Raw genomic sequence first — 12,693 nt, 5'->3', positions numbered from 1 at the left:
ATCTTGTATATAGAAAACCCTAAGGAATCCACTAAAAATACTTTTAGAACTAATAAATGTTTTCAGGAAGGTTGCAGTGTACACGATCAATATATTAAAAGCAATTTTATTTCTGTACACTAGCAATGAACAATCTGAAAGTGAAACTAAATTTTATTTCAATAGTTTCAAAAAGGATAAAATTCTTCGGAATAAATACTTTTGTAAAAAATTCAAAACTTGTACTCTAAAAAGCATGAAACATTGTTGAAAGTCTTTATTTTTAAAATATTAAAAATACTTTTAATTGACTTCAGAGAGGAAGGGAGAGGGAGATAGAAATGTCTTTGATGAGAGAGAATCATCAATCAGCTGCCTCCTGCACTCCCCCCAGTGGGAACTGAGCCCACAACCCAGCTATGTGCCCGGACCGGGAATAGAACTGTGATCTCCTGGTTCATAGATTGACTTTCAACCACTGAGCCACATTGGCTGGGCCACTTTGATATTGAACTTATGGAAGTCTGTGTGGTCAGAGTCAGTGTGCAATATCAAAAGAACTTTAAAAGGCAGTCTCTTAACTGGCAAGGTACTTTATTCAGGGAAAGCATCGATGGAACCTATCCAGAAAAAAGGGTTCTCATCCAGGCCGTCTGGTGTACAACCAAAACACTGGAAGCTGGTGTTTATCTTTTCCCTTCAAGGCTCAGGGGTGAGCAGCTTTATAGATAAGGCAGTTCTGATTATAAACCCTGTTGCATTTGCACAAAACAGTAAAGTTAGCTTATCCCTTCCTTTCTTAAATCCTGGTGGTTGTTTTTCATCCCTACTAATAAATGTCTTTTTTGGCATCCCCTCGGCCCACCCCCTAGAAGAGGACACCTTTGTCTGCATTAAAAACTTGTGAGGCAGACACCCGTTCTCTTCAATTATTTTCTTTTTTGTTCTCAATAACTTTCTTAGTGGCATCTGGGAACTGGTCTGCTGCTTCTTGGTTAGCTGAAGCTCCTTCTGTTATCTTGACATTTTAAAAATCAAACCTCTTTCTAAAATTATCAAACCATCCTTTCCTGCCATTAAGTTCTCCAGCTTTAGATCCTTCACCTTCCTTTTGCTTTAAGTCTCAAATGGAGTCTATAGGTATGTCTTTCTTGTAGCTACCTTGCCCCAACATTAAAGCTACATTTTCAATACAAGATCAAAAGGTATTTCACAAAAAGTGCAAGGTTTTTGTGCCTGATGGTGTAACCACAGCAATGGGTTCACAAATTTCATCCCCCCCCCTTTTTTTTTTTACAACAGTCCTTATATTGGATTCATTTATCTTGAAATGGTGAGCAATTTCAGCAATTCATTTCTTTCTTGTATTATGACTTTCCTCTACTTCTTGAAAGCACTTCTAGAATCACTAGTGGCACTTTGTATGGGTCTTATGATGTTATTCAAGGTTTATGTTATTATACTGACCATGATGAAAAATATGTGAGATCCTTGAGAGATCACTTTTAATTGCAATATGCAATTTACTGGAGATACAAACTGCTTACATGGTGATGATCATCACATGGTATTTTAAGCAGATTCTCACAACACGAGCTCACTGCTAATAGCAGTAGGAGGTAACTACAAAATTATTATAGTAGTACAGTGTGTACTACAGTTAATTTTATGCAGTTATGATTTAATATTATATATTTACATTTGTTCTTATTTCTCTCAACTGAATGGTGTGTATGGTCCGGTTTGTGTGCTTAAGTTTTGATAAATTTTAACTGTATAATAGATTTGTATATATTTTGTGGCAGTAAATTACAAAATAAACTAGTTTCTACATATATTTTTTACAGTCATGACATACCAAACTTATTCTCTTTTTTCAATATTTCAAGGCACCACAATTTGTCTGTGAGTTTTTCAAATTGTCACAAATCTCCCTGCAATATAAGTGAACCTGCACAGTTCAAACCTGTATTGTTCAAGGATTAGCTGTAAAGTAAAACTTTATTACCTTGGATTAGGCAAAGCTTTTAAAATATGCCACCCAAAGCACAAACAGCAAAAGAAAAATAGCCAAATTGGACTTTATTAAAATAAAAATTTTTTTATTTAACCATCAAGATAGTTAAAAGACAACCCTTAAAATTTTAGTGAATCATATATCTGTTAAGAGACTTCTATTTAGAAAACATAAAAAATCCTTACAACTCAATAACAAAAAGACAACCCAGTTAAAAGTGGACAAAGGACCTGAATAGACTTTTTGAATAGACATTTCTGTAAAGAAGGTATAGAAATAGCCAATAAGCACATAAAATGATGCTTAACATCAGTTATTAGAGAAAGGCAAGTCACAACAACAATGAGATACTACTTCATACCAACTAGTATGGCTTTAATAAAAAATACAATAAAAGTATTGGCAAGGATGTAGGGAAATCAGCACCCTCATTTATTGTAGGTTGGAATGTAAAATGTTTCAAAACTTTAAGACTTTTGAAAACAGTTTGATAGTTCCACAAATTACTAAATGTAGAGTTATCACATAACCCAGTAATCTACTCTTAGATATATCTATGGAAGAAAAAAGGAAAACATGTCCACACAAAAACTTGTAATTGAATGTTCTCATAGCATTATTCATAACAGCCAAAAATTAGACATAATCCAAAATGCCCATTAACTGATGATTAGGTAAACTATTCATCAATTTAAAAAAAAAGAATGAAGTACTGATACATCCTAAAACATGGATAACTTTGAAAACATTATGTTAAGTGTAAGAAGCCAGTCACAAAAGATTACATGTGTATTATTCTATTTATATGAATGTCCAGAATAGGCAAAATTATAGGGACAGAAACTAGATTAGTGCTTGCCTAGGGCCGAGAGGGAAAGGAGAATTTGGGAGTGATGTCTAAAGAGTACTGAGTTCCTTTCCTAGGTGATGAAAATGTTCTAACAAAGATTGCGGTGATGGTTGTACAATTCTGTGAACATACTAAAAACTAGTCAGTTTTAGACTAGGCGAATTCTATGGGATGTAATTTATATCTAGGGAAAGCTTTTATAAGATCTACCTACCTTTCCAGGAAGTGTATATCATCTGTTCTCTAGTTTAAGTTCAAGACCCCCTTCCTTTACAAAGTTTTTGCTGATTAATAGCAATTTATTTGATTATTCATATTCTTCTAATTATACACTGGTCATTTATCTTAGTTCTTCTGTTGGTTATGTTTGCCTCTCGTATTTATTAGTCATTGTATGTTTGTGTGTAGAGATCATGTTTAATGTCCATTATCAATATTAACTATCTCAATGCTATACTGATAGATAACTTGTAAATCCAAATCCTCATTGATTATTTCGTGATTCCTATATTTAAGGAAACTATTAAGATGATTGCTATTTCTTTTATTTAGTGTGATTCAAATGTATAGTGGTTATGAAGTTATGCTTTGTATGGGTTAGAAAACATAATTTACATATTTTAGAAAAGGATATACATAAATTTTTCAAAGTCCTGCAAATGTATACCTATGTGTTGAGTTTGTTTAAATTTTATTAATAAGAAAATATTTGTAAGTAACTGTGCTGAGCTCTAGTAAGACACAGAAAGTTATTGCAAATATACCTTTTAAAAATGATCTTGTAGTCTAATGGAGGGGGGAGTGATTTCAGAGGCAAAGGTGAGGAGTTTAGGAGTAGACAAATTAAGCACTAAAATGAATTCTGGGGTGTGGAAGATTGGGCCATAGTTGTTCAGAAAATGTTTATGGAGGAATGAGATTTTCAGATAGGCTTCTTAAACAATTCTTGTTTTTTAGGTACTAAACTCAAAGCATGAACAATGATATATATTACCAATGTTCAAAGCTGATTTGGCTAGAACTGGAATATAGTTGCCTACTACATATTCCAAAGGATTTAGCAAAGTCAAAGTAATGGATAACAGAAAAGATCCTCCATTCTTCAATGAAGATAATGTGGGACCATTTTACTACAAACTTCTTTTCTATACCATGGAGCTTTTCATTGAAACATTGACTGGAACATGTTTTGAACTGAGAGTTTCACCATTGGAAGCTGTTATTTCTGTGAAAGCAAAAATTCAAAGATTGGAAGGTACTCATCTTTCTTTTTTTTTCTTTCTTTAATTTTTAGGATATGAGGATTATATTTGTTCATCAGGAGTATATAAATAACTTTAACCTTTCTTACAGAGAAAATGTCAAACATACATGGAATTAGAAAGTATAGGATAATGAACTCCCATATAGCCCTTACTCAACTTCAACAGTTACCAACTCATGAGCTATCTTAATACCATTTCTGCATCCCTCCACCTCAGTCTCCTTCTACCCAGAGTCTTTTGAAGCAAATCCATGGTATCATGTTAGTGGTGTGAAATAATATTTTAAAAATAGTTTTTCAACAGTTTATGATGACATGCAAATTCTGCCATAACTACCATACAGTTACTTTTTTATTTTGTTTTTTTATTGTTTAAAGTATTACATATGTCTCCTTTTTCCCCCATTGACCCTTCCCTGGCCACTCCCACCCCCAGGACAAGCCCCCACCGCCCCAGTGTCCATATTCGTTGGTTATGCTAATATGTATGCATACAAGTCCTTTGGTTGATCTCTTACCCCTCTCCCCCTTCCATCCCCTGCCTTCCCTCTGAGGTTTGACGGTCCATTTGGTGTTTCTTTGTCTCTGGATCTATTTTTGTTCATCATTTTATGTTGTTCATTATATTCCACAAATGAGTGAGATCATGTGATATTTATCTTTCTCAGACTGGCTTATTTTCTTAGCATAATGCTTTCCAGATCCATCCATGCTGTTGCAAATGGTAAAAGTTCCTTCTTTTTTACAGCAGCATAGTATTCCATTGTGTAGATGTACCACAGTTTTTTAATCCACTCATCTGCTGATGGGCACTTAGGTTATTTCCAAATATCAGCTGTTGTAAATTGTGCTGCTATGAACATAGGGGTGCATATGTCCTTTCTAATTGGTGTTTCTGATTCCACCATGAGGTCCTCACCCTCATGACTTCATCTAAACCCAGTTATCTCCCAAAGGCTATCTCCAAATACTATCACAATTGGGAATTAGGGTTTCAACATATAAATCTGTGGGGGACACAGTTCAGTCCATAGCACCTACCACTAGTGGTCAGTAGATCACAATTCCTATTTATATTCTTCATCCTCATACCCCTCCAAACTTCCTTTCTTCTTATTCTCCATGCTTTCTTGTAACTTCTTGCAGCCCATGGACAGTGACAGTCATTCTGTTCTTTAGGAGGCTACAACTAGTTATTGAATTAGTCTAGTCTTTCCTCACTAAAGTAATTTCATATCTGTCATGTATAACATTTTTTTATACACTGCTCTTTTGATCACTTTGTTTAGCTTTACCTATGACAATATTATACTCTCTTATTTATTACTAGAGTCCAGGTGCATGGATTTGTGCACTGGTGGGGTCCCTCAACCTGGCCTGTGGGGATAGGGCCAAAACCAGCTCTCTGACATACCCGAGGGGTCCCGGATTGTGAGAGGGCGGTTCTTGGGTGATGCACCCTGGAATCGGGCTTCCTCCTCTCTGGTTCCGGGTGTGTCACCTGAGAACCTCAGCTGCCAAGTCACCACAGCTCGGCAGCTCCTGCATTGAGTGTCTTCCCCTGGTGGTCAGTGTGCGTCATAGCTACCGGTCGGACAGTCAAATGGTCAGATGGTTGCTTAGGCTTTTATATATATAGATAATATAATTTATGTTTTATTTTTATTTTTAAATATATTTCTGTTGATTTCAGAGAGGAAGGGAGAGGGAGAGAGAGAAACATCAGCCGCCTCCTGCATGCCCCACACTAAGGACTGAGCCTGCAACCCAGGTGTGGGAATTGAAGCATAACCTCCTGGTTCATAGATCAGTGCTCAACCACTGATCCACGCAGGGTAATTTTTTTAAAATATATTTTATTGATATTTCACAGAGAGGAAGGGAGAGGGATAGAGAGCTAGAAACATCGATGAGAGAGAAACATCGATCAGCTGCCTCCTGCACACCTCCCACTGAGGATGTGCCCGCAACCAAGGTACATGCCCTTGACCGGAATCGAACCCGGGACCCTTCAGTCCGCAGGCCGACGCTCTATCCACTGAGCCAAACCGGTTTCGGCAGGGTAATTTATTTTTTAAAAAATATTTTTATTGCTTTTTAGGGGGGGGGGGGAGAGAGAGAGAAACATTCATTGATGTGAGAAGGAAACATCCCTCCTGCACACTCTCCCATTGGGGATTGAGCTCACAACCCAATATGTGCCCTGACTAGGAATCAAACTGGCAACCTTTTGGTGCATAGGACAACACCCAACCAACTGCGCCACCCTGGCTAGGGCTATCTTATATAATAAGAGAGGAATATGCTAATTATCCATTACGCTCTGAGGCGTAATGACAGATAGCGTAACAACCAGATCACGGATCTGCAGGAGGGTGGGGCAGTGAATTACAAGTGGGCGGCGGAGAGCTACAGGATGGACCAGGGCAGCAAGCAAGCAAGTGGGAGGCGGAGAGCTACAGGAGGGGTCAGGGCAGCAAGCAAATGGGAGGTGGAGAGCTACAGGAGGGGGCAGGGCAGCAAGCTCTGGGGGTGCGGGGGGAGCTACAGGAGGGCAGGGCAACGGGCAGAGAGCTACAGGAGGGTGGCAGCGACCTACTGGCACACAGATTCGTGCGCAGGGCTACTTGTCTATATATATATATATATAAAAGGCTAATATATATATATATAAAAGGCTAATATGCAAAGTGTCCCATCAGGAGTTCGACCGTGAGACCGGGAGTTTGATTGCTCGCTATGATGTGTGCTGACCACCAGGGGATGGTGCGGAACATCGTGGGATGCCAGTGGCAGCAGTGGGGCACTGAGGGAGCAAGGGAAGGAGGAGGCAGGGAGGCGGGAAGGCGGGGGGCGGGGATGAACCATGGGGTGGTAGTGTGTGGGTGGTGAGGGAAGGAGGAGGCAGGGAGGTGGGGAACCTGATTGGCCCTGTAGATTTGTAAATTTTATCCTATTTGATGTTTTCTGAGCTCTTGTCAATTTGCTTTGGTGTATCTTATTAATTTTGGAATATTTTGGGCCACTATTACTTAAAATATTTCTTCTGTTTCATTTTATCTTTTTTCTAGTATTCCAGTTGCACTTTTTGAAATTTTCCCACAGTTCTTGGATGCTCTGTTTTTGTTTTCATTCTTTTTTCTCTTTACATTTTAGTTTGGGAAAGTTTGTGTTGACATTCATTTAAACTCACCGATTCTTTCCTTGCCATATCCCATCTACTGATGAGTGAACCCGTCAAAGGCAATATTTATTTGTGTGGGTTTTTTTTTATTTCTAGCATCTACTTCTATCTTCCTTATCGTTTCAATCCCTCTGCTTTCATTACCCATCTGTTTTTGCATGTCATCTACTTTTCTGCTAAAATTCCTAACATATCAATCATAGTAATTTTAATTTCCCTGTCTGATAATTCCAAAATTTCTGTTATATCTGAATCAGGTACTGATGTTTATTTTGTCTCTTCAGACTGTATATTTTTCTTGTCTTTTAACATGCTTTGTAATTTTTTTTGTTTAATGTTGGATGTGATATATCAGATAATAGTTACTGAGGTAAATGGGCCTTTTATATTCAGGTGTCTAGGGAGATGGGCTATGTTTAATGTTTGTTGTAGCTATAAGTGCCAGAGATTTCAAATTCCTCTAGTTTCCTTGTTTGGTCTTCCCTGTTGTTTTTGAGTTTCCCTAAGAACTCCTCCTCAGAAAGAGTCTGTGTCTTGTAGTTTTTTCACCTGTAATTGCTATTATACTAGAGCCTTGTTAGTGTGGTGGTAAAGTACTGAGGGAAAAAACCATCTATAATCCGGTTAAATCTCAGTCTTTTGGTGGTTCTGTGTTGCAGGGCTGTGACCTTTATTTTTTTATTTTTATTTTTTAAAAAATATATTTTATTGATTTTTTACAGAGAGGAAGGGAGAGGGATAGAGAGTTAGAAACATCGATGAGAGAGAAACATCGATCAGCTGCCTCCTGCACACCCCCTACTGGGGACGTGCCCGCAACCAAGGTACATGCCCTTGACCGGAATCGAACCTGGGACCTTTCAGTCCGCAGGCTGACGCTCTATCCACTGAGCCAAACCGGTTTTGGCAGGGCTGTGACCTTTAAAGTGTTCCTTAGCTTCTCCCCTTCCCCCATCCTGTAATTACTTAGGATAGGAAAACTACAGGGGTTTGCACTCTGTGAACTATCCTTCCCCCAGGTGGGATAAGACTCTGATAAAGTCCATAGGCCTTTAATATAGAGAATGCTCAGGGCTTTTTATAATGTTTACTAGAGGCCTGGTGCACGAGATTCATGCACTTGGGGAGCAGGGGGTGGGAGGGATCCCTCAGCCTGGCCTGCATCCTCTCACAGTCTGGGAGCCATCAATCGGACATCCTTAGTGCTGCCGCAGCCATGAGCGCTTCTGGCTGAGCCGCGCTCCCCTTGTGGGAGCGCACTGACCACCAGGGGGCAGCTCCTGCATTGAGCATCTGCCCCCTGGTGGTCAGTGTGCGTCATAGCGACCGGTCATTCCACTGTTCGGTTGATTTGCATATTAGCCTTTTATTATATAGGACTAGAGGCCCTGTGCACAAAATTCGTGCACGGGGGTGGGGGGATCCCTCAGTCCAGCCTGCAACCTCTCCACTCCGGGACCCCTTGAGGGATGTCCAATTGCCTCTCACAATCCGGGACCACTGGCTCCTAACCGCTTGCCTGATAGCCCCTAACCCCTCTACCTGCCTGCATGATTGCCCCTAACCACCTCTGCCTGCCTGACTGATAGCCTCTAACCACCTCTGCCTGCCTGCCTGATCACCCCTAACTTCTCCCCTACTGACCTGATTGCCCCTAACTGTTCCCCTGCTGGCCTGATCGCCCCTAACCACCTCTGCTTTGTCCCACACGCAGGACTCAGGATTCCCTCCTCCGGCCAGTTGCAGGCACCCGGGACCTGGGCTTCCTTCCCTCTGGTCGGCCGCAGGCACCCAGAACCTGGGCCGGCTTCGCCCAGGCCAGCTGCAGCCGCAGGGGACCGTGGGTGGGTGGCTTTGCCCGGGCCACAGCTGCAGGCATCTGGGACCACGGGGTGGGTGGCTTGTCCCTCTCCCGGGCCGCAGCCTGGCTGGTCCCCATTCCTCTCTTGTGAGCTCATTTGTGCCTGGCTGGTCCCCATTCCTCTCTCATGAGTTCATTTGTGCCTGGCTGGTCCCCATTCCTCTCTCCCTAGTGTTGAGTGTCTGAGCTGTTACTGCGTGGTGGCGTGAGGACGTGATGATCATTTATATATTAGCTCTTTATTATATAGGATGTTTCCCCCTCCCTCTGCCTGAGCTACAAGGCCATCTTTATTGACTCTTCACAGTGATAACCGGATAGTTTTTCTAGAGATAAAAGTATCAAAAGTATGGAAGCTCCCTAAGACAGTGGCCCCCAGGGATTCTTTTTTTGTTGTTGTTAAAACTTACCTGAGGATATTTTTTCCATTGATTTTTAGAGAGAGTGAGAGGGAGTAAGGGAGAGGAAGAGCAAGATACGAGAGAGACACATTGATTGGTTGCCTCCTACATGCACCCCAACTGGGCTGAGGATCAAACCTACAACCCAGGTACATGCACTTTTTTCTTTTTGTAAGGATGGTGGCAACATACAAGCTCTTCACATGTTGTAATTGAAACTGGAAATCTCAACTTTTTACTGTAATAAGTTATGATTTAAAATTTCCTTTCAAGAATTGTGTTATAGTTATAACCTACACGTTGTAAAAAATTAATTTTAGAGAGAGAAAGGGAGAAGGAGAGAGGGATAGGGACATCAGTGATGAGAAAGAATCATTGATTGGCTGCCTCCTGCATGTCCCCCACTGGGGATTGAGCCCGCAACCCAGGCATGTGCCCTGACCAGGAATTGAACCGTGACCTCCTGGTTTATGGGTCCACGCTCAACCACTGAACCACTGAGCCACACCAGCCAGGCTAACTTACAAGTTTTTAAGTTGAATTTTATTGTCATTAAATTCTAAGTGTTTGTTTAACCAAAAAATTTTTTTTTATCATTTAAAAATTATAAGGGTCACGGGCTCTGTAACCACAGAAATGTATAGGATTAAATAGATTTGATCACTTTTTGTATTTTATACACATTCCCAATATTCTGACTAATAATACTAAACATGTTTCAGAAGTTTAGCAAACTCTTTTTTCTCCATTTTTAATTTGCATATTATAAAATTCACTATTTTTCTTATTGTATTAATTTACTAGAGCTGCCAAAGCAAGGTACCACAAACTGAGTGGCTTAATGAGCAGAAATGTATTATTCCACAGTTCTAGAGGCTAGAAGTCCAAATCAAGGTGTCGGCATTATTGGTTTCTTTTGAGAGCTCCTAGAGAACATCTGTACCATGCCGTTGCCTAGCTTCTGGTGGTTTGCTGTCAGCCTTTCTTGTTCCTTTGCTTCCAGAAGCATCATCCCAGTTTTCTCACATGATTATCTCCCTGTGTATGTGTGTGTCTGTCTCCAAATTTCCCTTTTTTTATAAGGACACCAGTCATATTGGACTAGGGCCCTCCCTAATGACCTCATTTTAACTTCATTATATCTATAAAGACCCTATCCTCACCTAAGGTCACATGGTGAGGTACTGAGGATTAGGACTTCAATTCAGGGACTTTTGGGGGACACAGTTTAACCTATAACTAGTATATAGTTGTGTCATTATTGGAAAACATTACTGTCATGTTACTATTACCACTACCTAAATATATGTATTATTGATGTGACAAGTTCAAGTGTAATGTCTTCAAAAGTAGAATCAAACAGACTTCTGATTCTTACCATATGGTAGAAACATTTCCTAAAACAGAACACACAAATTCTGGGTAAAGGTTTTTTAAAATACGTTTTCAATGTCTGTTTAAACTTGTGTTAATATAATGGAAATAAAAAGAGGCCTGAGATGACAATATATAATTCTTTAAGAACAGGTAGTATAGCACATTTTGTCCCAAAAGCATCTTGCTTGAGGGAAAGGGGAAAGGAGAAAAAAATCTGGTACCTCAGTACAATGCTCAGAGATAAATATTTGTTCCCCAAGTCCCTGAACCACCATGTTTGTGGTTATTTTGTTTTGTTTTCCCACTTACTTTGTGGCACTACAAGGTGATTTAGGATCATCTTGTGTATTTCTTCCCCTGTCTTATAATCAGCCATTTCTGTTTTGTTTTGTTTTGTTTATCTTCACCCAAGGATATTTTTCCATTGAATTTTTAGAGAGTGGAAGAGAGAAGGAAAGACAGAGAGAAACATCCATGTGAAAGAAACATCGATTGGTTGCCTCCTGCAAGTGCCCTGACCAGGGCCTGGGCTGCGGAGGAGCCTGCAATCAAGGTACGTGCCCTTGACCAAAATCGAACTCGGGACCCTTTGTTCCGCAGACTGGCCCTCTATCCACTGAGCCAAATTGTCTAGAGCAGCCATTTCTTCAGTGAGCCCTGGTTCCCTTTATCGGACTATGGTATTAGAAACCAAGATCTGGGCACGACAATTGATTTTTTAACAATAATAGAAACCAGATGACAGTGGAATATTATCTTCACAGTGCTGAGAGAAATAACAATCTCTACCTAAAATTAAATTTATTTTTCAAGGATGAGGACAAAATAAAGACATTTCCAGAAAAACAAAACTTGAATTTCCCAACAACAAATTCTTGCCAAAGGAATTTCTGAAGGGTATATCTTAGAAGGTAAATAATCTTTAAAAGAAGTTGATGATACAATGTGGAATAGTTATCAAAATGGCACACTTGTGGGTGGATCTAAAAAAATATTTACTTAATAAAACTAGTAAAACAATAATATATGAAAGTTTGAAAAAATCTATTTAAAATCCTGGAAACAATGACATATAATTCAAGGTAGAATTGTGTGTAATGAGAGTGCTAAGGCTCTTAGTATTATTCATGAAGAGCTTAGGGTTAGGGTTAGAAATCCTATCTAATAAAGAGGGAATATGCTAATTGACCCTCAGGCCATCGCAAAGATGGTGGCACCCACAGCCAATAAGGAGGGAATATGCTAATTGACTGCCACGCCCTCAAAGATGGCGGTGCCCACAGCCACAAGAAGGCGGCGCCCAGTCCCTTCAGCCCCGCCGGGGTAGCAGGCATGCGGCCGCTCTGCACGCCTGCCTCTGGAGTCCCCCAGTCCCCTCAGCTACCTAGCCGCCCAGGGCCGGCCCGAGGTGCAGGCAAGCCTCGGATGGTGGCTGCTCACCTGCCCAGGGCTGCCCGAGGCTCAGGTAACCAGGGCCAGCCAAGGCTTGCGCTGCCAGCAGTGGCAGCAGCAGAGGTTTGATGAGGCATCACCTTCCCCTGATCGCCAGGTCACCTTTTGCCCCTGAGGGATCCCGGACTGTGAAAGGGAGCAGGCCGGACTGAGGGACCCCCCTCCAGTGCATGAATTTTCATGCACCTGGCCTCTAGTAGTTATATAATTTCTAGATGATATAAGTGCCTCACCTTCTTCCATCTATCTAAATTAATACATAAAGGAGGCAGGCAGTTAAAGCAGGATAATTAGAAAACTAAAAGTAA

The 12,693-nt window shown here is 40.5% G+C and overlaps 1 protein-coding gene across 4 annotated transcripts in view; it reads left to right on the top strand.

Annotated features, from left to right (window-relative positions):
• The window catches only part of ZFAND4 (zinc finger AN1-type containing 4), a 123,778-nt gene that overhangs the window by 7,704 nt on the left and 103,381 nt on the right, over positions 1 to 12,693 (top strand). For 2 of the 4 annotated variants that reach the window (XM_080640885.1, XM_080640884.1), the window contains exon 2: positions 3,804 to 4,101. The exons of 1 other annotated variant lie outside the window; for it this stretch is intronic. In XM_080640885.1, coding sequence (XP_080497011.1) covers positions 3,921 to 4,101 — 181 coding nt within the window. In that variant the 5' untranslated portion in view covers positions 3,804 to 3,920. Of the gene's footprint in view, positions 1 to 3,803; positions 4,102 to 12,693 lie in introns of those variants that run through there. One more of the 4 variants, XM_080640887.1, reaches the window with a different exon arrangement.

The sequence above is a fragment of the Plecotus auritus genome, assembly GCF_963455305.1.
Source record: "Plecotus auritus genome assembly, chromosome: 9".
NCBI classification, from domain to species: domain Eukaryota; kingdom Metazoa; phylum Chordata; class Mammalia; order Chiroptera; family Vespertilionidae; genus Plecotus; species Plecotus auritus.
Note: the sequence above shows the minus strand (reverse complement) of the source record. Positions and strands in the feature narration are given on the sequence as shown.